Source organism: Fusarium pseudograminearum, chromosome 1 (genome assembly GCF_000303195.2).
Source record: "Fusarium pseudograminearum CS3096 chromosome 1, whole genome shotgun sequence".
Lineage (NCBI taxonomy): Eukaryota > Fungi > Ascomycota > Sordariomycetes > Hypocreales > Nectriaceae > Fusarium > Fusarium pseudograminearum.
Genome location: NC_031951.1, coordinates 9,427,576 through 9,449,023, shown reverse-complemented (window position 1 = coordinate 9,449,023; position 21,448 = coordinate 9,427,576). Strand labels below are relative to the sequence as shown.

Below are 21,448 nucleotides of genomic sequence, written 5' to 3'. Positions count from 1 at the left end.
AGATAACCAAGCTGGGCCTCGACATACTACAGACATACGCTCAGTGTAGTGTAGTATTTTACTATTGAATTCCTCATAACAACGGTTAAACAGCCATCTAGCCCTGACGACTAACCGGTTTCTCGCCTCGCCATCCTCATCTCATCTCATCATGCCCATCACAATTCTCAGTCCTCAGCCTCCTACACCTAGGAGACCGCAAGCAGTCGCTGCTGCAAACAATGACTCCGACTCCGACTCTGAAGGTGGCGCTGGCGTAGATGCCGATGAAATTTTCACACCGGGTACCGTAATTACATCTAACTCTCAATGGATGCGGTAAGCCTCAACATCTCAGACGTCACGATTGCTATCCTCTGATATTGACATACTTGTTTAGTGGACACGGCACATATATTCCTGCCGACTCATCTGAAATCACATCGTCTCTTGCTGGTACTCTCACAAAGACAAACAAGCTCCTCTCGGTGCGCCCTCTTCGCGCTCGCTACACCCCAGAGATCGGTGACCTTGTCGTCGGTCGCATCGTCGAAGTGCAGGCCAAGCGATGGCGCGTTGATGTAGCTGCATCCCAGCTTGCTATCCTCCAGATCTCAGCCATCAACTTGCCTGGTGGAATTCTCCGTAAGCGTACCGAGACCGATGAGCTGCAGATCCGCAGCTTCTTCGCCGAAGGTGACCTAGTCGTCGCAGAGGTTCAGCAACTGCATCAGGACGGTGCCGCGAGTCTTCACACCCGAAGTTTGAAGTACGGCAAGCTTCGAAACGGTGTATTTGCCGCTGTTACTGGTACCGGTGGCGGCGGCGGTGTTGTCCGCTCCAAAAGGCAGGTCTGGACAATGGACGTTGCCAACGCCGGCGGCAAGGTGGATGTTCTTCTAGGAGTTAATGGTTACATCTGGATCAGCAAGCACATCGAGAGCGAGACGGCCGCTGAGGCTGCTGGTATCAACCGCATGGAGGAGACTGTCAGTAGCAAGGTCTACTCAAGCCAGAACGACCCCATGGACGTAGCAACTATGCGTGAGATTGCGAGAATTCGCAGTGTCATTTTGGCTCTGGTTGAGAACGGGCTGAAGGTGGACGAGGATACAGTGACCAGAGGGTACGGCGAAGCTGTGGATCAGGCAAGAGATTCGACTGACGATGGTCTGTACCTGGGAGGCGAGAAGGGACGACGTCTAGCAACTGCTGTGGCTGGTCACTGAGATTTCTCACATTTTAGAAATCGCATTTAGACAACCATAGTCCTAATATAAGATACCACTACTTGATGAATCAATAGGTTTGGTTTTGCGATTTTCCCATGGTTATTAATATTGGCTAACTGCAAACGACATTCGAGATCAAGAGGTCGAGATATGACTAGAGTACATCGAAACAAAGAAAAATAATTAAAGTGCTGGTACAGTCGCCTTCTTGTGTGCCAGCTCCAGATAATATCGATATATCGCCACCATATTGACATTGAAAAACGAGGATATCAACTATATTATTATCGTGTGAGCAGCTGGCTCAAAGTGCCTTTCTTTGCTTCCAGGACAGCCGCTGCAACCACAAGGAATGCCCACCTGAGAAGAGCACCCTTAGCCTTCTTAGAGCCAAGGCCGAAAACCAGGGCGACGAAATACCCGAGTCCCTTGGTTTTGTTGCCGTCACGGTCAAAGTTGGGCTTTGGTTGCGCAATAGACTTGAGACGATTCATGTTGGGCCACTGATACGGCATGTAGCGCACACGGAATAGGGCATCAGCCCAGTAGGGGACCTCAGCAATAGTGCGCTGGTGGCTGAAGGTCCTGATAGAGTAGATGCCGTGATAGTTGCCCATTCCGGATTGGCCTACACCTCCTAGCGGAGACTGTGGGATCTGGGAGTGAAAGAAGGCGTCGTTGCACGTAGCGCCACCTGAAGTGACGTTGTCCAGAACTATCATCTGTTAGATATGCTACCAATAAAAGGAGGCGGTTAGACTTACCCTTCTTGTTTTCATCCTTGCTTCCAAAGGTGCTGAGTGAGAGAGGTGTAGGGTCAACAGAGTTGGCGATGTCGATAGCCTGGTCGAGAGAATCGATTGCCATGATTGCGAAGATGGGGCCAAACGCCTCGTCGACCATCATGCTATCCTCGATATCATCAACAAGCACTGCTGTTGGCTCCATGAACAGAGTAGACTCGTCCATGGATCCTCCAAGGACAATCTTTCCCTTGCTTCCGTCCAGCATCTTCTTGAGGCGGTTAAAGTGACTAGCACTGACGATGTGAGCGAGATCAGTGCTGTTCTTAGCGCCCTTCGGGAAGAAGGTACGCAGCTGGTTGTTGAGTTCTCCAAGGAATGGAGAGAGGACACTTCGCTCAACGAGGATGTAGTTGTGGGACATGCAAACCTGGCCTGCATTCAGAGTCTTCTGCCAAAGCAGTCGGCGAGCAGCCAACTTGAGGTTGGCGTTCTTGGTGACAAAGGCTGGGTTCTGGCCACCAAGCTCGAGAAGCACAGGAGTCAAGGTCTCAGCCGCCTTTTTGGCAATAATCTTACCGACGACCTTGCCGCCTGTAAAGCAAATCTTGTCGAACTTTTGCTCGAGCAAACGCTGGGTCTCAGAGAGAGCACCGTTGACGTAGGTGAAACACTCGGGGTCAAGAGATTCATCGAAGATCTTCTTGAGCACCATGGCACTGTTTGGAGAAGACTCAGATGGCTTGAGAACAACACAGTTACCACAAGCAATAGCACCGACAACAACAGGAAGAGTGAGCTGGAAGGGGAAGTTGAAGGCGCCGATGTTGAGAATGACACCGAGAGGCTCGAAGCGGGTGCGATGCTTCATGAGACGAAATTGAAGGGGGACATTGGGAACAGGCTCATCGCGCAGCCACTTCTCCATGTTGTTGGTCATATCAAGACATTCTTGCTTGCACCAGTCGATCTCGGCCAGGACAGCCTCGTACTTGCATTTACCAAGATCCTTGAGGAGCGCATCTTGCATGAGCTCAGTGTTGTCGACGATGGCCCAGTAGAGCTTTCGAATCTGGCGCATGCGAAACTCAATATCTTTGGTGCGACCTGACCTGAAGGTCTTCCTCACGAGATCAACCTTGGCATTGATCTCATCGAGAGGTGTGTGCTCCAGTGGGCCGATCGTGTAGGATGTAGTGTTGTCAGCCATCTTGATAAGCAGTATCGAAAGGTGGTTGGTTAATGAATTGAATTGAGTGCTGACAGGTCCGATCTCGATGAATTCACAAGATTATGGGAGTATATCGAGCGCGCAAAGCCTTTGATTGGGAAAAAAAGCGATTGTCGGTTAAAAAGAGACAGGGACGCTTAAAAGAAATGTTGAATAGGTAGTTGTGTTCAGTTGGAAAGCGATATTCTTGGCGGACGGGAGGTATTGCCTGTGCCTGTCTGTGCCTGTACCTGACTTTACGGGGCTTTCTCCTGATTAATTAGGCTGCCCAGGGGAGAGGAAGGTGATATCGGGTTAGCTGGGCTCAAAAGGGCAGGTTTGACCAATACTTTGTTCCAGGCCCTGACGATATAATAGTCATAGACTTGAAATAAGATCTCTAATAAATTGCTGAGATGCCCCAGATAATTTAGTAGCCAGATAAATTGTGTCGAGAATAAGCCGTTCAAGATCTGGACATTCCTTAAAGAGAAAATGAGGGGCTTGTAGTATTAAACCCCAGTTCTGTCTTTCCGGTGTCCTCGGCACCCTTACATCCACGTGTGTTAGATGCAGCCGAGGCACAGTCTCTTGGCCGTGAGGTTTTGCTCTAGAACCCAAATGGAAACGATCAGACTTGTCATACTTATTGGCGACAGAGGATGCTGGCGGCTTTCTATATGGGCAATACAATGTTGGCACTATCGCTTGTCTAGTGGACGCGAAACAAAAAGTTACAGGCTCACAACTATCTACAGCCACTCTCAGGATATGTCGTTGTAATTGAGCCAATCAGAGCGACTTTTCAATGTAATATGTTGTACAAGAGCATCATGATTTATCTATGAAGGGCATCTGATCTCCGTCGAAGATGCTCAATCCCGTGTTGAAATGGTCTGACAGTTAACATTAGTGGCTTGTGTTACCTGCAGGCCGTAGAAATCGCCGTTTTGTGTAACACTATATCACCCATAGTGGTTTTGTCGTGTCTTAACCATTCAGCTATTTCCTCGCCTTCAACGGAGGCAAGACAGAACCTCTTGGACTGAGCCAACTTCAATGCCACGCAGTCTCAATGTCACGATCCTGCTCCCATTAGAACCTCCTTGTCGATACCTTTGTTCTCCAACGCCCTCGCTGCCAACTCTTCAACTACATCCTTGACTCCATCCCCCCAAAGAGCTGATGCGACCCCGAATCTCGCATCCAATGAAACTGCTAGGTCGCTCCCCTCGTCTAGCCCGCGCTCCCACGCTTGCCCCGCGGCCTCCGCGCCGTCCGCCTTGCCCGCGACAACGGCCGTAGGCGGCGCCACTTCTTCCAGGTGCGGAGCCAGCACTTGAAGCCTCATGCGCCGAAGCTCCTCCAGACTCTCGGGCGATGAGCCCTCGTATAGCAAGATGAGGGCATCTGCTTCGGCTGCTAAGCGACAAGACTCGGGAGCAGAGTTGAGTAACGTCGATGGGATGCGCTCTAGATTGATAAGTGTATGAATGCCCGCAATGTTGGCCAGGCGCGAGTCTTCAAATGTTTCTTCAACGGGTTCGTATCGATCTGTAAAGACATCCTCGCAATACTGGATGCCGGGCACGGGCGTTAACATGTGTTTTATCGGCCTACTCGAATGAGGCTTGCATTTTAACAGCCTTGTTCCCTCGCATTGACTTACCCTTCGTATGAAACTCTTCTTCCCAGAAACCGGAGCTCCGAGGATGATAATTTTGACGACGTATTCTGGTTCCATCCTCTTCTAGATTTTCGACTTCAGTCGCAGTGTAAGGAATTGTGTTGTGATCAAATTTGAGTCCACCTTAAAGCAACTGTAAATCATCATACGTCTGTTCATGGGTGCTCTTGGCAGTCATGATGATCTTAGTCAGCAAACCCAGCATCATGAGAACCTGGATCGGACATTGGATCTCAGACAATGTAAGGTTCGACGGACACGTCTTTTACTTGTTGGGTAGAGCTTACAAACGTCAAAAAGACTTGGGTGGCCGGATAGCTTGGTAGCCATCGTCAAGTCGAGGTTTGGCAACTGTTCTAGGTATTTATACACATTTCAAGTTTTGATTTCTGCCCAGTTCAAGACAAGCTACAAACTCGTTTTATCTTCAACGGAACGCTCCTCAAGCCCAAACATAAATCATATACATACATTCAAACGAGAAATAATTTGAAATAACCTGCAGCGGCTCAGTTCACATGTTCCCTTTTTAATAGCCTCTTAAATATACATCGTACAATTGTACATGCCCCGCCAAATCTAGCGTATAATACATTTCATCCCACATTAGACGTGTCAAGGGAATTTTTCCTTTGTATGGTCTTATCTCCTCGCGCGGCTTCCGCTGCCACCCTTTACAGGCGCAGCAGCAACGAGCTCCGCAACCTTGGCCTTCTTCTGTTCATCTGTAGGCTTCTTCATCAAGTGTTGGTCGATGGCCTGGACACCGTCGATCAACTGGCCATTCTCAGCCATCTTCACATCTTCAATGGCCAGACGCGAACGATGCTCATCAAGCTGTTGTCGGCGCTCAGGGGTCATGCGCCACTCCTTGGGGAATTGCGGCTTAGGCTTAACAACATGATGCCGAGTATCGAGGGGGATATCCTCAAAAGTGTCCTTGGGGTCCTTGGCCGCAGTGATAAGGTCATCAATTAGGTTGGAGAGATATCGCTTGTTTTGCGCTTGGTGCTCGAAGCTGTCGCTGCTCATCTTGATGATCTCTGTCTCGGGGTTATAGCGAGAGCCGGCAAGCTTCTTGAGCTTGTCGGTTTGAACAGGGGTCAACTTCAGGTCATCGGGAGCGAATTGCACCACGACCTTCTTCTCGGCGGGGTGGGATTCACCCATGTAGGATGTATATCGCCATCGTAGGACCTGCTGGTCAGTGGGAGGCTCGAAGGGCTTGGCGTACTCTGTTGAAAGCATTAGTATATGTATTCGTATATTTCAATACTCTACTGTACTTACTCGAAAGAAGAGGTAATTCCCACACTGCCAATCGGGCATACTTTCGCATCTCTCGAACTTCGTCAAGTTTGCCATGAGCCATAGATGTAATATCGTCCTCGTCAAATTCCTCAAGCTCTTCCGTGTTGGTCTCAGGGTCCTCCTCGTCGAACCAGAAGGACTGCTTGTTGGGCTTCTCTCCCTTATCATCTTTCTGGATATCTTCCAATGTCGATCGGTCCTCGGATGCCCAACCAGGATGGTAGTCTAACTTGTTTTGCAGGTATTGGTCGATGGAGTTGAAGCCGTTCGCCTTGGCCAGCTGGTCCAATTGCTTTAGTCCCTCCGGTGTAGAAGCCTCAGCCAGCGCAGCCTCGAGTTTCTTCAGCTCTACGGGGCCATAGTCTTCCTCCTCGACATCATCCTGGCGCTGATCTTCTTCCCGGGCCCATCTTATCGTCGATGTGGTAAATGCCCGCTGGGCAAGAGGTTTTTGTCGGATGATCTGCCGAGATCGGGGGGCTTGCTGGATTCTAGACGCCCTGCGACAAGCAAGAGCGCATAGCCTTGCCGCTGTCGATGCTGAAGCCATTGCGAAACGGTCAAAGGGGCAATGGCCGCGTCAAATTGTCGTCGGTTTAAGAAATGGTTTGGTGGCGTTCAAAATTTTGGCTGCACCACCAAGCACAACTGCCTTCCTCACGGTCCGGCATTTAGCCGGGGTGTCCTCTTACATGAACCTTCTACCCTATCGCGAATATATATTTGACTTTTACATTTACAACAAACCACTTTTTCTATTTTTCTGTGAGATGCTGTACTGACCATGGCCGTCTCAAATCTAGATCGGGTGTGTCTTGTCACAGTTGGTGCCACCGCTGGATTCAAGACTCTCATTGACTCCGTTCTCTCGGTCAGCTACTGGCAGTACATCGTCTCCCACGGGTTCACTGAGCTGCATGTTCAGTGCGGACCAGACGCTACCTCAGCAAAACAACAACTTACTCTTCTCCAAGATGAAATACCATCTGGACTCACTATTGAAATCTTTGATGTAAAAAGAAATCTTGTGAAAGAAGAAATGATTCTATGCAAGGACTTGGAAGGAAAGCGGCAACTAGGACTGGTGATATCTCACGCTGGTAAGTAACACGATACTTCTCCAAAGCCTGAGCTCACACCGCTTAGGTACTGGCACAATACTAGATGCCTGGAAAATGGGATTGCCGATTGTGGTGGTGCCAAACACGGAACTTCTGGACGACCACCAAACTGAGATGGCCAAACATCTCTCCAAGGAGGGGTATGCTATCATGAGCTCGGGGAGGTACGTCAACTCGACTAACACCAAATAAACGCATCTTCTTATATATCGTAGCACCGAAGACCTCAAGGAAGCTATCCATAAGGTGGGACTCCTATGGGAAGAGAATCAGACTCGATGGCCTCCTCACAAAATTCCTTCCCAAGAACCCGACAGACTTCGCCTGTGGGATCTCGCCCCCGTTGACGTCGCAAAGGAGGAGAATGCAACGATGGCGCACGATTAGTAACTCGGGCCTGTCAAGCGCCCTTTCTGTTTGGGATCAGGCAAAGTATGATTGACGACTGACGGGAATATACCTTCACTCTTGATCTGGGACGGTATATGCTTGGTGTCTGGCGTTAAACTGGGCATTTGTTTTATGTAGTACTTCGTTTTCGGTCGTCTCTAGGTGGGCCGATTAATCTAGTCTAGGAAGTCGCATAATTCAAGGCAAGTTCTGGACGCTCCATATCTTTACGCTGGCATCGCCTCCTGCACTTGCAATCTTGCCGCCTTCAATCCAGGCCACACCATTTACACCGTCCTTATGAGCATTAGCAGCTTTGATGCGCTTGCCCTGGTTCTTTTTCTCCAAGCACCAAACGAAGACGTTAGTATCGAGACTACCGCTGGCAGCATAGACACCTGTGTCGTCCCAGGCAATCGAGGTAACTCGGGCAGTGTGAGCCGACCAGCGGTCTGCCACCAGCTCCCAGCTTCCAACGCTGTAGACATAGATCTTTCCGACGCTGTTTCCAGCGGCCAAATGTGACCCGTCTTTTGAGAACGCAAGAGCCGAAATGGTACCGGTCGGGTTGCTCAATGCCTTGACCTCCTCGAGTTTTCCGTCAGAACCAGCGCTGTAGATGCGCACCGAGTTCTCGTTAGCCCCAACAGCAACAAAAGAACCAGATACCGCAATAGCTCCAGGGGTGTAATCCAATGACTGCTCGCTCACTAGCTTTTCGCCGGAGTAAACGGATACACCTGAGTAGGTCGCGACATAGACAAGTCCATTAGCCGCGCTCACGCCCTTGGGTTGAGCTTGCAGCTTGGTGGAAGATCCTAAGAAAGTCTTGGTCGACTCATCAACGATTCGGAGGTTGTCATCCCAGCCTGCGCTGAAAGCTTTGCCATCCGCAACGGCGAACTGGGCCACCTGATTCGTGTGTGCCTGGCCATCGACAACTGTAGCAATGCCCGACTTGATATCCCAATGGCACACTCGACCGTCAAAGCTGCCGGACCAGAGGTCAGCACCCTTACCATCCGATGCAGTTGACAAAGCGGTGATGCCTCTGTTGTGACCGTAGACAACACGGACAGGCTCCTGCTTGCCTTCGGTCAAGTATGTGAGGCGACCATCGAGGCTGAGACTAATAATGAGTCCGTCGCTACGACCGGGAACAAAAACAACACCGACTTGCTGATCACCAACGGTAGCATCCTCCCCGAACTTCCAGGATTGAATGACGCTGCCTGCATCAAAGTCCCAGAGCTTGACAGTTTGGTCAGCGCTGGCGGTGACAAAGTTCTTACCATCTTGTGACCATGACACGGCAAAGATACTTCCAGTGTGCTCGCCCTGTCCGATCTCCTTGGTGGGTTCGCCAGTCTTTCCATCATAAAGCTGTATTCTCTTGTCGGCACCAACAGTGACTAGAGTATTGCCATCAGGGGAATAAGCGGCGCCTAGAACAAAGCCAGTGTGCTGAGCGCTCTTATTGTTGAATTTATAAGGGGCTCCATGATAGAAGACCATGTTGCCGTCGTCACCAACAGTAGCGGCACGGAAAGGACGCTGGGGTTTCATTGCAACAGCGTTGACTGACTTGGAGTGTCCGATGATCTCGCCGACAGAGTTTCCACTGTCAGCTGTAATACAGCGGCCGAACTGCTCGCGACCATCGCCTACAGCAATGACACGCTGCGACTCGCCGTCCCAGGCAATGTCATTCAGACGACCAGAAATGATGGCATACTCTCCCCTTGTGCTGTCGATGGACTCAGGCTCCCAGACCTTGAGCATGCCGCTCGAGTCACCACTGGCGATCTTGAAGCCACTGGGAGCGAAGCGCGCAACGGTCGTAGGGGCGGTGTGGCCGGTGTACTCCTTTGCATCGGAAGGATCATCGATGGAGCGAACAAAGATGGATTTTCCACACTGCGGGAGTCAGCGATCCTGCTTGTATCATGTGTTCTGCTCACAGAAGCTGTATCATACAGGATAAGCTATTCGTTGACCCTTGGCATCGGCCGAGATCTGAGTTGGTTGACCACGGGTTGTGACTGGAGCCGCCGCGAGGATGCGATCGAGAGTGATGGTGGGAGTAGCCATGGCGGTTATGGAGTGTGAGCTTGTTAGAAGAAGATGTGCAGAGGCAAGGGAACCAGATAAAAGGCCTGGACTTGAATCTGGAAGTCAAGACGTTCTCAGCTGGGCTCTGACAGGAAGTCTTGTTGTGAAACGTGGGGGATGCGATGCGATTCTTACCAGTTGGAGGGGTAGTTTACCTTAGTACTTGTTAGGTATTAAGCTGGTGTGGGGCAATGGCGTAGTGAAATAACTCCCATGAGGTTTTTCCACTATCGAATATCGCAACGGCAAAGTAATGATGTTTTTTTTTAATAGTCGAAACAGATAACTTTATTGGGTACTGCTAGATAAATGAGTGGCTCATATATAGTATCGAGTACATTTCTGCCTAGAGACCTACTGGCATTGGTAGTTTAATGTTACTGCCTGCTCAGTCAGTAGTAGTGCATGCATACGACAACAACAACACCACTAGGTTCTGTATACAAAGCTATTTGATGGTTTATACAACGTTAAAAAAAAGAGGTTGCCTTGTACCAATAGTCACGATGTAGGGCATAAACGCAACCTTATTCTCGCACAATACAAAATATTGTGTTGTGCGAAGTAATGTTGCGTAGCTAGGCAGATTGTGAATCGAATCACCGAGCACGTCACGTGACACACTCACCGGCCCAAACGTAATGTAATCGTATGTATACAAAGCTATAGTTGAACTGGTTTCTCTGAAGTTCAGAAAAGATAGACATGGAAAGTCAGCACCAGCTGTATCTCGGTAGTTTTGCTTAGGTATGTGGCTGAAGACGTGCAGTCTACCGAACCAAGGTAGCATGGCATGTAGGCGGCAAAAGTCTATGGCCAGTAGAGTTGAATCAAGTTGGTAGACTGGTGTACTGTAGTAGTTTCCTTGATTTGGATACGATTGCGTTCTGATCCATCACGTTGTGTTGTTGTCTTGTCCTAGGCCTCGATATTTATGGATCATAGAGAATGTTAGGCTTCCGAGGCATCCCACGTGCGACGTTAGTACCTAGTGAACACAAGACATTCCAACGCTGGCTACGCTGGCTGCATTGCATCAAGTATTGCTGGCCATTCCTGCAAGACCGTCTCTAGTGGGTCAGGTCACTTGACATCAACGCAAACGATGGAGAAAAGTCTCAACCCTTCAAGTTGCTCATTACCTAGATACCTATGATAAGATACTGGGTACCTGGGCATTTCTCAACGTTTTTTAAGGTGAGCTGTTTTGTGAGGTGAGAGGGTACTACCTATGGACGGTACACCGATGAATGTGGCTGGCCAGCCCAGCGCACGGTACGGTACATCACGAGAAGGCCATACGATGTTACACCGTCAAGCACACAGCTTACATAAATAACTCTGGTCACTCAGTGTCATCTGCATAACAATTGCACAACAAACCAAGCCAGCACACAGCATGACAGCTAGGGAGGTGCATAATCCCGCCAGGTTCCTCCCGCGGTTCAGCCTCTTCGTTTCCCTGATAGAGCTAGGGCGCTAGCAGGCCACCATCTTCTCCATGAAGGGACGTCTCCTGGAGCAATAGTCAGGGATTGACAGTGCTAAAGCCTCCCGTTGGAGAATTATCAGCGAACGGCGCATGGACAGGGGTTGCTTCATCTCCACTTGTTGATGGGCCATCGACAACAGAATGCACGTCGTGTCTTTGCAGGTCTCTCAACTGGCGGTCGAAAGATTTCTGTAGGGACTTTTTGTTCCACTACCTGACTGTCTGTACTTACCCAGGTATCGCAAACGAGGATCTAATGAAACGCTCTCATGCCATGGTAGGAAACTCATCAGACCGTCTCCTTCAGGATCATAAACAAACAACCTAAAACAACAAGCACAACACAAAAGACGCCAAAGCTCAAGCCACAAATAATTAACCAACAGCAACTTGCACAAGAATTTAAAGCTTGATCGACTGGACTGAACGGTCAGTCTGTCAGCCCCTGTAATTGTGCATGCCATGGGTCCCGGCCGGCCGTAATGGTTGGGGGTGGGACGGCAGAACAGACCAGACCAGCAAAAAAGGCACGATACTAAAACCAGGCCCTGTTGTTAATATCCCCCGTACTCTCGTCTGTATGATTAAGAAAAACGCCTCTTCCTCCTCAACTTACATATATATCAGCTTCATTTCCCCAGTGCATTCCCCAGTCTCCATTTCTTTCCATCACCCTAACACCTAAATTAAACCTCAGCACTTCTAAACAGCTTACACAATCGTCATCATGAAGTTCCTCTGGTCTCTCGCCCTCTTCGCCGCTGCTGCTTCTGCCCAGTCCGTTACGGACTCAGACGCTGCTGCCCCCTCTGCCTCTGGCGGATGTGACGCCGATTTCATTGTTAAGCGATGTCTCGAGACCGAGAACGCAAAGGTTGAGGAGTGCAAGCCCAACGACTGGGATTGTCTCTGCCCTGCCTACGAGGCCGTTGCTACGTAAGTTGAACCCCAAGTCAATGCACGATGCAAAACATGATCGCCTAACACCCTCGTAGCTGCTTCAACAACTGCCCCGACGACCCTCGTGCTGGCTCCGCCAAGGGCCAGGTCCAAATCAACTGCCAGAACCAGTCTCTCTATGGAACATCCACAAGGAACACAAAGTCTACCTCTGCCACAGCTACTGCCTCGGAAGCTTCTGCTACCGAGTCTGATGATGCTGAAGAGACCGGCACTGCAACCAAGTCTGCTTCCGCCGCCGAGAACACCAACAACGCCGCCGAGAAGGCTCGCAACACTGCTGGCGTCCTCCTCGCCGTTGCTGGTGTTGTTGCTGCCATCCTGTAATTCGAGTTTTAAAAAGGGGTTATGAGTGATATTTGAATGGGCCACGGAATTTATACGAACCTTATGGTAAAAAGTTATGCATCGACGGAATATTAAACGATTAATCATGTAATTCATTAATTAATAAATCAAGGATCGAACCTTGATCCAATTTACTTCTAACAAGCAATTTATCTATTCGTTCGTGTAAATCGTCTTGCCACGCATCTTGCTGAAGCTAGCCGAGTGACTGTCGGAACTTTAGTAAAAAATAAACATCGTTTGCCCCAGGTTGAATAGCGCGACCGACGATCATTCTACATAGTATTCGATACGTGCATACATACTGTTTGTTTAGCAGGCATCACACGCAGTACGCTTCAAATGCGTCGGTACTCGGTTGGCTGGAAACATATGGATGCAACGCAAACCGACGCATTCACAAGCAGAGTAATGTAATGAACACATATATAACCTGGCTTATCAACTTTTGGTCTTCGCTTATTTAATATTGACTGACTCTGCTGGCTTCTTTCACCTTTGCGTTGGCCTACACAACAGGTGGAGCAAACATCATCAAGCTATGATATAATGACAATCGTACAACATTTCCCTTCTTCTTTGGGAGTCATGGCTTAAAAAAACAAAGATCAAAACAAAAAAGCCCGTCAGCAACGAACCAGGTACATGACCAAGTTTGAATAGTCTGTCCTGAAGCGCCGAAAAAAAAAAAAACAATATACGTGCTTCTCTATTGAAGGCAAAACGCACAAAAAGACAATATTTCCCAAAACGTGTAATCCATCCAGGCGCCCCCAATAGCCCGGATTTTCGTATGTAAAAGGCTGTGACCATGCAGCCGTCGTTTCTCAATCGTGACCTGTTTCCAGGCAGTGTTCATAAAAGGTTGACTAAAAGTGATAATGTTGAAAAGTGAGGTTTCAAGAAGAAAGGCGAATCCAATTGTTGTTGGCTGTACGGCCTGTGTTGATTGAGAGATTGGGCACATGCAAAAACGAAAAGTTCCCATAATCTAGACCTTGCGTGGCCGTCGTTCTCTGGCGTTGTTCTTGACAGGCGTCATCAGAGTGATGTGTTTAGGGTCATCCTTGCGGAGCCTCACAGCGCCCGACACACCACTTGATTCTCGGCGCAGTGAACGTGGGTCTTGGTCATCGTCTAGCGTGATTTCCGCCACGTCTGATACTGACTCTGTCTCAAGAGTATCACTGGCGCCAGAAACCGAGGAGCCGTCATCAGTGTCGTCATACTCTCCATCGTCACTGACCAGAGAGGGTGCATTGTTGCTGACCATCGTGTTAGGACTCATGTCAGCATCCTCCATGTCGAGATCTTCATCCGAAAGGACGATAGTTGTGCCATGAGGTGCGGAACCTGAAGGCGTCTTGAAAGCGACAGGAGCACGGCCTTTGCTACTGGCCGAACGGGTTGTATCCATGACGGATGGAGAATTGGTGGCCTTCGCAGGCACGCGCATTACGATAGGTGTTCGTACGGCAGAAGAGCCCTTCGCATCACTGATCTCAGAGGGTGTCTCAGCAAGTTCGGACTCTTCACCGGAAGTCATATCTTCCAAAGGTGACTTTGTCGTAGCATCTGCAACTAGTTCACGTAGATTACCGTCGAACTTCCGACTTTGCAATAGACGTGATAGATGGGGCAGGCCTGGAGCTTCGTCTGCCGAAACTGCCTTTCGGGCCCAACGCTGCTGGTCCTTGTCGGACGACGAAGGAATGCGTGTTACACCAGGTAGCTTGCCTTCGTGATAGAGCCTCAAAGAATCAGAGATTCTTGATCTGAGAGCGACATATGCCTGCTGTTCAGTGATGTCAGGGCGGGCAAAGGGATGCACAGATGCAGATGTTTGAGTTTGTACGGAGGGTGCAGCTGACTTCTCTTCACCGACTCCTCCGCCCTCCGCCACTTCAATAGGGTGTCCACTATGCACGGCTGCTTCCTCATGGCTCTTGAAGTCGCGCTTATGAGCGATTCGGCAGTGGTTGATAAATCCCTGAGTGCTTGAGAAGTTATCACGGTGGCAATCGAGACAGACCAACTTGACTGTCTGCCCGTCAGCACGCTTCAGCACACACGGACCAGCCTTGTCTTTTGGCTGGGGATAACCGTTTGACAAAGAGTGTAGCTTCTGACTGGTAGCTCCACGAGCCAAGCGACCTTTTAGTGCGCCCGTTGGTTCAGCAAAACTGTTTCTTGTCGTTCGTCCCTCAGCATGTGACATTCTTGCGCGTGAAGCCTCTGGAGTGAATTGCCACTCAGGTTGCTGGCCATCAAACGAAGGGTCGGGAATCAGCCACTTGGCATAATGTCTGGCATAAGGACCATCGACGACGCCGAATGGAGGCGCCCATCTGGGTACAGATTCACCTGGACGTGACTGCACGGCTGGACCCTTGCCAGCGCTAACATTCAGCATCTGTTCAGGGGTTGGGCAATTCAGAGGATAAGGAATGAGGTGACAGCGTCGTAACTGCTCCAGAGCAACCTGACACTTTGCGAGTTCCTGGTTGATGAGGCGAAGCTCATCATGCTTTAGTAAAATCTCAAGACCAAACTGGTGGCGGATCTCATCACGAGCATTTTCCAAACTAGAAACCGCAGGACTTGAGTGAGCCATGGCGTCGCATGCAGCAAGATTATCGATGCCAGCAGGTGCTTCAGTTTTTATGCGCTTGGCGGGCGCATATATATCTGAAGATCCATCAGGGCCATCGATACTTAGCCGCCTCCTCTTGGGAGGCTGCGCGCTGGGTGATGCTATCGTCGTTGTTTTGGGCAACGAGCGCGGCTGCAATGGCTTTATTAATTCTGCAATATGCTGTGGTGCCTGCGGCGTCTTCTCACTTCCCCGTGATTCGGATGTAAAGAATCGAAACATGAGGACACCTTGACCAGATGTCAAGGAGGAAGATTTGATGCTGCGACGGTAGAGCCGTAATCACCTTTAATAGCAATGCGACAGGCAGAAATGCACAGTCACAGATGGAAAGCGTAGGTGGGTGCGAAGAGTGGTGTGGATTTGCTGGACTGGTCCAAGGCTTAGCGCAATTGTGGCGCAGGCAAGGTTGACGTAACCGAAAGTCGGACAATCGGAATCGGGCGCAAAGGGGGTGATGATGTGGCCCCTCAAAACAGGTCAGAACCGGAGAGGAGATCAGGTCAGCCAGCGACAGCAGCGACCAGGGCTCAAAGCGACAAAAACGAGCCGGAAGAGAGAGAGAAAAGAAGTAATCGAGCACTAGCGAAAGCCTCGACTTGTTGTCTCTGAGAAAAGGGCAAAAAGAGTTATCTCTTTGAGTATGAGAACGTGTTTTTGAGGGAGGGAGATTGGGAAATGAGAGAGCGTGTAAGAGGCAAGATTAGGTTGTGGTGGTGAGGCAGCAATAGAAAAGGCAGGAACACGGGGATACAGGTACAGTTGCAAAGGAAGGTGTGAAAGGGAAATCAACAACGGGGGAAAAGGGAAAGTGGAATGGAAGGGAAGTGGAATTGTTGTTGCGGGAGTCTGACGCCGCGTCCAGGGAAAACGGGGATAAACTCAAAACCTCAGGACAAGACAGGACAGGAAAGAAGGGGGAAGTAGGTGGCACTTGCGTGATGAGATGAGACCTCAGACACTGGGCTGGCTCGTTCCCGTCGACTTTCAGTCAGTGCAGCAGAGCGTAACAACACCTATGGAGCGAGGGTGACGACTGGACGCTTGGGTCTCGTCTTGTTTTGATGGTGCTTGCTTGTGTGTGCTGGGTTTCCTCCCTGATTGACTGTGAGATCGACGAGCAACCTCTTCTGATTGAATGAAAGATAGGCTGCTTGCCCACAAAACGCAGACCTGAGGCGAAGCCTGTTGGGAGCCGTCGAGCAGGCTAAACAAGCCTGGGTCTAGGGGGACCTGGGAGGGCTGGAGGGCTAGTGCTCCATTGGCAGGCAGGTAGGTTGTTGGCGGGTGCGCCGGGGCGATATCGAACTGTCCATGGGTGGGTTTCTGGGTGAGTGGACCTACCGGCGGACAGCCAAGCAGCAGAGAACGAGAACGTACATACGCTGAAAACCTGACCAAGGTTGGAAATACCCACTATACGAGCCACACCACCACTGTCTGTCTCTGAAGCAGGGCAACAATTGCAAACACCATCATTCAAGACTGTGATGTTGGATGGGGAAATCTAAACCTTCATCTGATGTTAGATTCTACAGGTATGAGAGAAATACTGACTACTGTTGCACACGTTGAAGCTGATGCCACGAGTATGCGCGTGCTAATCTACATAGTACAGCGCGATCAATGTTTGTTTACTGCTTCAAACGTGTTTCGCAGGCTGTCAACTTAATTATACCTTGGACTAAGATCAATAATAACCCCCCCCGGTCTCGCTTCCCTGCTTAGTTGCAAACCGATAACAAACGGGCCCCCGATCGAATAAGCTCGACGATAGGATAGGAAGATATCCGCGAGTTGATGGGTCCATATTGTCGGTGACTCTCTGGGATTTTGATATTGCTTATTAGTACATCGTGGTGTTTAGTTGAACACCAAGTCATCGCGATCCTACACGAATTAGAACCAAAGCAAGAGTCAGTCACGTCCCTTTTGGTGAACGATATTCACTCTTGAATACTTTTCGGTGAAAGCTCTAAAGTTAGTAACTCCATATCTACAAAGCATATTCGACCAACAGTGATACCAAAGTATAATAGAATACCTAGAAAGGATGTGCGGGCCTCGATACAGCCCAGTCCATCCCTTATGCTTGGCGTCCGAAGCTAATTGATGGTATCGCCTGTTCTTAAAAGTCTCCTCCAGATGAATACAACGACTGACCCCATCCGACAGCACTCGTGGCTTTGTTATTTTTTGTAACTCATAGTTCTCGCTTGTATGTCTCACATTTTTGTCTTTTAATCACATGTCGTTGCTTCCCACCATGCAATCATTCCTTCACTCGGCTTTGGGACGAGACTTGGACGTCTGACAGTGCAACCATCCCCGAGACACGTTTGGTTAGAGCGAGATATATTGGCGTGTGGGCATGGCTAGCTTGGGATTCCTTTCTAAGTTCCTGCAGCCACTTCCAACCAGCTCGCTTAATCTCCACTTGGCTTGAAAGTCAGACTGGAATTGTTACTATGCATTGTGATGCTATGTTGGTGCCTCAACTCAACCTGCGATAGCCTTGGACTCGATTCAAGGCCTCTCCTTCGAGGTAGTCTTGTGTCCAAGCTCCTTCGGCTTGAGCTGTAAGCATTGATGAAGCTAAAGTGCAGTAGTTCTGGGCTTAGCTTGGCTTAGTCCAACGACGGGGAAGGTACCGAGATAGCTTTAGTAAGCGGAATGCCAAAACTGCAAGCTGAAGGGAGTTTCTATGTGCTGCCGTGAGGTGATTCTCTGAAGTTCCTACGGGGCCACTTATCCTCGCCCCACCGACAATCACCAGAATCGTCATCCATGACATGGTTAGATAGTGTCACTTACAAAGTCTCGAGACTCAAATCATTCAGGCAACAGCCCAAAACTCAGCAAAACCACGTATAGAGACGAGAGGGAGGGGATGTTAATGTGCTAATAGAGTATGCCCGATTTAGGTCGTGATCGGCGAGTCGTTATTTTAACGAAAAAGATATAACAGAAGATTAGCATATTATCATTAGAATAAATTTAGCCAGTTTTAGCGCTTAATCCTATTTTATTAAAAGTAGATAAGTTATATAAGCTATTAATATATATCTTCTTTAGCTATACCTTTTCTATTATAGTATTTTAATAACTTTTCTTTAATTAAATTACTTAAGGTATAAATTTTACTATTTTATTAATACTTTAAATTTAAAGTATTAATATTATAATATAAGGATCTTTTAATAAGATCTTTATTATATCTTTATTTAATTTATATAGGAAAATTAGCTATTTTTAATATATTTTAAAGATATTATATCTTTTTAAGTTATTAGCTTTAATAATATTATAATATAAAATATAATATTTACTATTATAGCTTTTATTATTAAAAAAGCTATTTCTTTAAGTTATTAATATAAAGATTATTATTATATATAAGGATTTTATTTAAATTAGTAAATTATTAACTTAAGAAAGTTATTTAATATATAAGTATATATAATAACTCTTTTAAAAGGATTAAATTTAAGATTTTATAAGTTATTTTAATTAAATAAATATACTTTTAAAAGCTTATATAAATAGCTATAAGAGAATATAATATTATTACTAATATAATATTAACTATTAAAATAGAAAATTATAATTACTTTATATATTTTTAATTAATTAGCTAATTAATAAGCTATAATATATTTCTTTTATATTTTATAAGGAATTATTTTAAAGGTAATATAAGATATTATTAATCTTTTAATATTATTATTTATTACTTTTATTATATTATTAAGTAATAACTATATATTACTAAAAGTCTTATTAAATAAAAAGGTATTAATATTTAATAGGTATATTAATATACTTAATAGTATATATATATATATTAAGATTTTACTTAAAGAGTAATAATATTTTTAAAATTATAAGAGTATAATTATATAAAATATACTTACTGTTATATAATTTAATAATATATTTATATATATCCTTATTAATAGTAAAAAAAGCTTATATAATATCTAATTAATAAGGATTATATTAATAAGTAAATTCTTAATATTAAAGAGATAATATTACTTTAATAATATAGGCTTTAATATATAAAAAGGTATTTTTATATTATATATTAATTAAATATATTATTTTAATAACTAAAGAGGTATATTAAAGAGGCTATTAATAAAAAAAGAGCTATATAACCTTTAGTATATTTAACTTTAAATTATTATTAAATAGGTTTTTAGTTATATAAAGTAAAAATTTATAATACTTTAAGGTAACCTTATAAAATATTAGTTTATTTATTAAGTAAAGATTATATATACCTATTATAAACTTTAGAATTTTATTTAAAAGTAAGGAAATATTAATAAAGATAAAGATTATCTTATTATATAAAGAGAAGCTATTAATAAGATAATTTTAAGAAAGGCTCTATAAGATCTTTATAGTTATAACGTATTTAATAAGCAAGCATAACAGATAAGTAAACATAATAAGAATCTTAACTATTACTAAATAATATATAATAAAAATATAATAAACTATCTAATTAATTAAAATTACTTATTATACTTTTCTCTAGATACCTCTAGAACTACCTAATAGGTCTTTATATTATATCTAGTCTTGCCGTATATACTATATCGCTAAATGCCTAGTCTAATTAACCTTCCTTAATTACTACTTTTTAATAACTTGCCTACTACTTATATATTAATATCTATCTAATTAATTACTTATAATACTTCCTCTATAGTTATAAGGTCTCCTTTCTATAGTCTAGTTCTTTTTAACCTTTAGTGCTAGCTTAGCTTCTTATTTCCCTCTTAAAGGTTTTAAATCTTATTTCTTATTAAAGTAGTCTTATATATAGTTCTCTTTACTGCTTTAGTAAAAGACTAAATAGCTTTAATAATTAACTCTAGGGAGCTACTTTAATATCTTCTAATTTAACTCTTAAGGTATTTATTCTAAGACTAGGCCTTATTAGCTATTATTAGGGTCTTTAAAGTCTAAAGAGAAGAAGGTTTAATAACCTCTGCCTAAGGGGTTAAAGTCTATAGCTATATATTAAGCTTTAAGATAATATAATCTAAGTTAAAAGGAGTAAGCCTAGCCCCTCTAAAACCTCCTTATATATTACTTTTAGTAAAAGTAGCTTTATATATAGTATAAAAGGTATTAAAGAACTTAATCTTAGAAATATAGGTTATAAAGTATCTAATTAGATACTCTATTTATTAACTATAAGCCTTTTTTAAAGGCTTAAAGCACTTAATATTAAGAGGTTAAAATAGATAAGAGGTATAAGTAGGTATATAGAGTATAATAATATTCTTCTCTTTATAATACTTCTTAAATTTAATAGAATAATAACTTTTATAACTATTAAGGATTAAAAGGCAATAAGAATTAACTAATTATTTAATTATAGACTAATTAAAATGCTTTAGCTAGTTAAAACTAAGCTAATTATTAGTTTATTTATTTTAGCTTAATATAATAACCTAATTGCTAAAGAGGTTATATTCTTAATATTAATTTGTAAGGTAATATTAGCCTAAACTAATAATAAATAGTAGAATTAATTAACCTTTAGTATTAATTGCCTTAATTATAGTAATCTATTTATAGTTTCTAGGCTATACTAATTTTAATTTCCTTTATCTCTTTATAGCTATAATAACTATTCTAGACTATATAAGGCCTATTATAAAGCTAGTCTTATTAAAGTTCTAGATATTATCTAATTAGATATTATATTTTATAATTATATTCTCTATAAGCTAAAACTAGCTATAAATAATAATTAGATCTTTATATTTAGCTCTCTAATAGTTATATCTTTAAAATATATATATCTTTAGCTCTAGTTATTACTTAATAAAGTTATATGCTTAATATATACTAATAGGTAATATATTATAGTCTATAAGTAAGGAATTAGCTATTTCTTCTATAAAATGCAGTTATAAGGGGAATCTATATAAATTTAGGTTAAAAAGAAATTAAACTATTATATCTTCTTCCTAATTAGATAGTTTCTATAAATTAGGTATAGAATTATATCTTAATTAAATGCCTTACTAGTAGCGATATAGCTTTATTTGCCTAACTTAATAGATCTTAATAGCGTATTAGGTGCTTAATTTTAGGTTATTTTAAAGGGCTTAAAGGGTAAGAATAACTCTAGCTTTATCTAAAGGCTATAGTATTATAAATAGTTAAGAATTAACTAATTAGATA

General features: G+C 44.9%; 8 protein-coding genes across 8 annotated transcripts, besides 14 other annotated features; 3 read left to right on the top strand and 5 right to left on the bottom strand.

Annotated features, from left to right (window-relative positions):
• Positions 1-151: 151 nt before the first annotated feature.
• On the top strand, positions 152-1,208 carry FPSE_03857 (uncharacterized protein; the record flags this gene model as incomplete). Its single annotated transcript, XM_009256975.1, has 2 exons — positions 152-318; positions 380-1,208. 2 exons carry the CDS (start codon positions 152-154, stop codon positions 1,206-1,208), a joined length of 996 nt encoding a protein of 331 aa, XP_009255250.1.
• Positions 1,209-1,495: 287 nt separating this feature from the next.
• FPSE_03856 (uncharacterized protein) lies at positions 1,496-3,164 on the bottom strand (the record flags this gene model as incomplete). Its single annotated transcript, XM_009256974.1, has 2 exons — positions 1,496-1,926; positions 1,976-3,164. The coding sequence occupies 2 exons, from the start codon at positions 3,162-3,164 to the stop codon at positions 1,496-1,498; spliced, it is 1,620 nt and encodes a 539-aa protein (XP_009255249.1).
• A 1,078-nt stretch (positions 3,165-4,242) lies between these two features.
• FPSE_03855 (uncharacterized protein) lies at positions 4,243-4,767 on the bottom strand (the record flags this gene model as incomplete). Its single annotated transcript, XM_009256973.1, has 1 exon — positions 4,243-4,767. The coding sequence occupies one exon, from the start codon at positions 4,765-4,767 to the stop codon at positions 4,243-4,245; it is 525 nt and encodes a 174-aa protein (XP_009255248.1).
• Positions 4,768-5,493: 726 nt separating this feature from the next.
• Positions 5,494-6,712, bottom strand: FPSE_03854 (uncharacterized protein; the record flags this gene model as incomplete). Its single annotated transcript, XM_009256972.1, has 2 exons — positions 5,494-6,086; positions 6,142-6,712. 2 exons carry the CDS (start codon positions 6,710-6,712, stop codon positions 5,494-5,496), a joined length of 1,164 nt encoding a protein of 387 aa, XP_009255247.1.
• Positions 6,713-6,946: 234 nt separating this feature from the next.
• FPSE_03853 (uncharacterized protein) lies at positions 6,947-7,670 on the top strand (the record flags this gene model as incomplete). Its single annotated transcript, XM_009256971.1, has 3 exons — positions 6,947-7,262; positions 7,309-7,447; positions 7,499-7,670. 3 exons carry the CDS (start codon positions 6,947-6,949, stop codon positions 7,668-7,670), a joined length of 627 nt encoding a protein of 208 aa, XP_009255246.1.
• A 201-nt stretch (positions 7,671-7,871) lies between these two features.
• On the bottom strand, positions 7,872-9,764 carry FPSE_03852 (uncharacterized protein; the record flags this gene model as incomplete). Its single annotated transcript, XM_009256970.1, has 2 exons — positions 7,872-9,590; positions 9,651-9,764. The coding sequence occupies 2 exons, from the start codon at positions 9,762-9,764 to the stop codon at positions 7,872-7,874; spliced, it is 1,833 nt and encodes a 610-aa protein (XP_009255245.1).
• A 2,240-nt stretch (positions 9,765-12,004) lies between these two features.
• Positions 12,005-12,564, top strand: FPSE_03851 (uncharacterized protein; the record flags this gene model as incomplete). Its single annotated transcript, XM_009256969.1, has 2 exons — positions 12,005-12,213; positions 12,273-12,564. 2 exons carry the CDS (start codon positions 12,005-12,007, stop codon positions 12,562-12,564), a joined length of 501 nt encoding a protein of 166 aa, XP_009255244.1.
• Positions 12,565-13,576: 1,012 nt separating this feature from the next.
• On the bottom strand, positions 13,577-15,460 carry FPSE_03850 (uncharacterized protein; the record flags this gene model as incomplete). Its single annotated transcript, XM_009256968.1, has 1 exon — positions 13,577-15,460. The coding sequence occupies one exon, from the start codon at positions 15,458-15,460 to the stop codon at positions 13,577-13,579; it is 1,884 nt and encodes a 627-aa protein (XP_009255243.1).
• Positions 15,461-18,325: 2,865 nt separating this feature from the next.
• Positions 18,326-18,592: a repeat region.
• Positions 18,371-18,666: a repeat region.
• Positions 18,390-18,691: a repeat region.
• Positions 18,537-18,848: a repeat region.
• Positions 18,577-18,871: a repeat region.
• Positions 18,607-18,913: a repeat region.
• Positions 18,837-18,927: a repeat region.
• Positions 18,928-18,939: 12 nt separating this feature from the next.
• Positions 18,940-19,021: a microsatellite.
• Positions 19,022-19,031: 10 nt separating this feature from the next.
• Positions 19,032-19,185: a repeat region.
• Positions 19,049-19,350: a repeat region.
• Positions 19,351-19,405: 55 nt separating this feature from the next.
• Positions 19,406-19,468: a repeat region.
• Positions 19,469-19,481: 13 nt separating this feature from the next.
• Positions 19,482-19,598: a repeat region.
• A 93-nt stretch (positions 19,599-19,691) lies between these two features.
• Positions 19,692-19,773: a repeat region.
• A 1,168-nt stretch (positions 19,774-20,941) lies between these two features.
• Positions 20,942-20,979: a repeat region.
• Between the last annotated feature and the right edge of the window lie 469 nt (positions 20,980-21,448).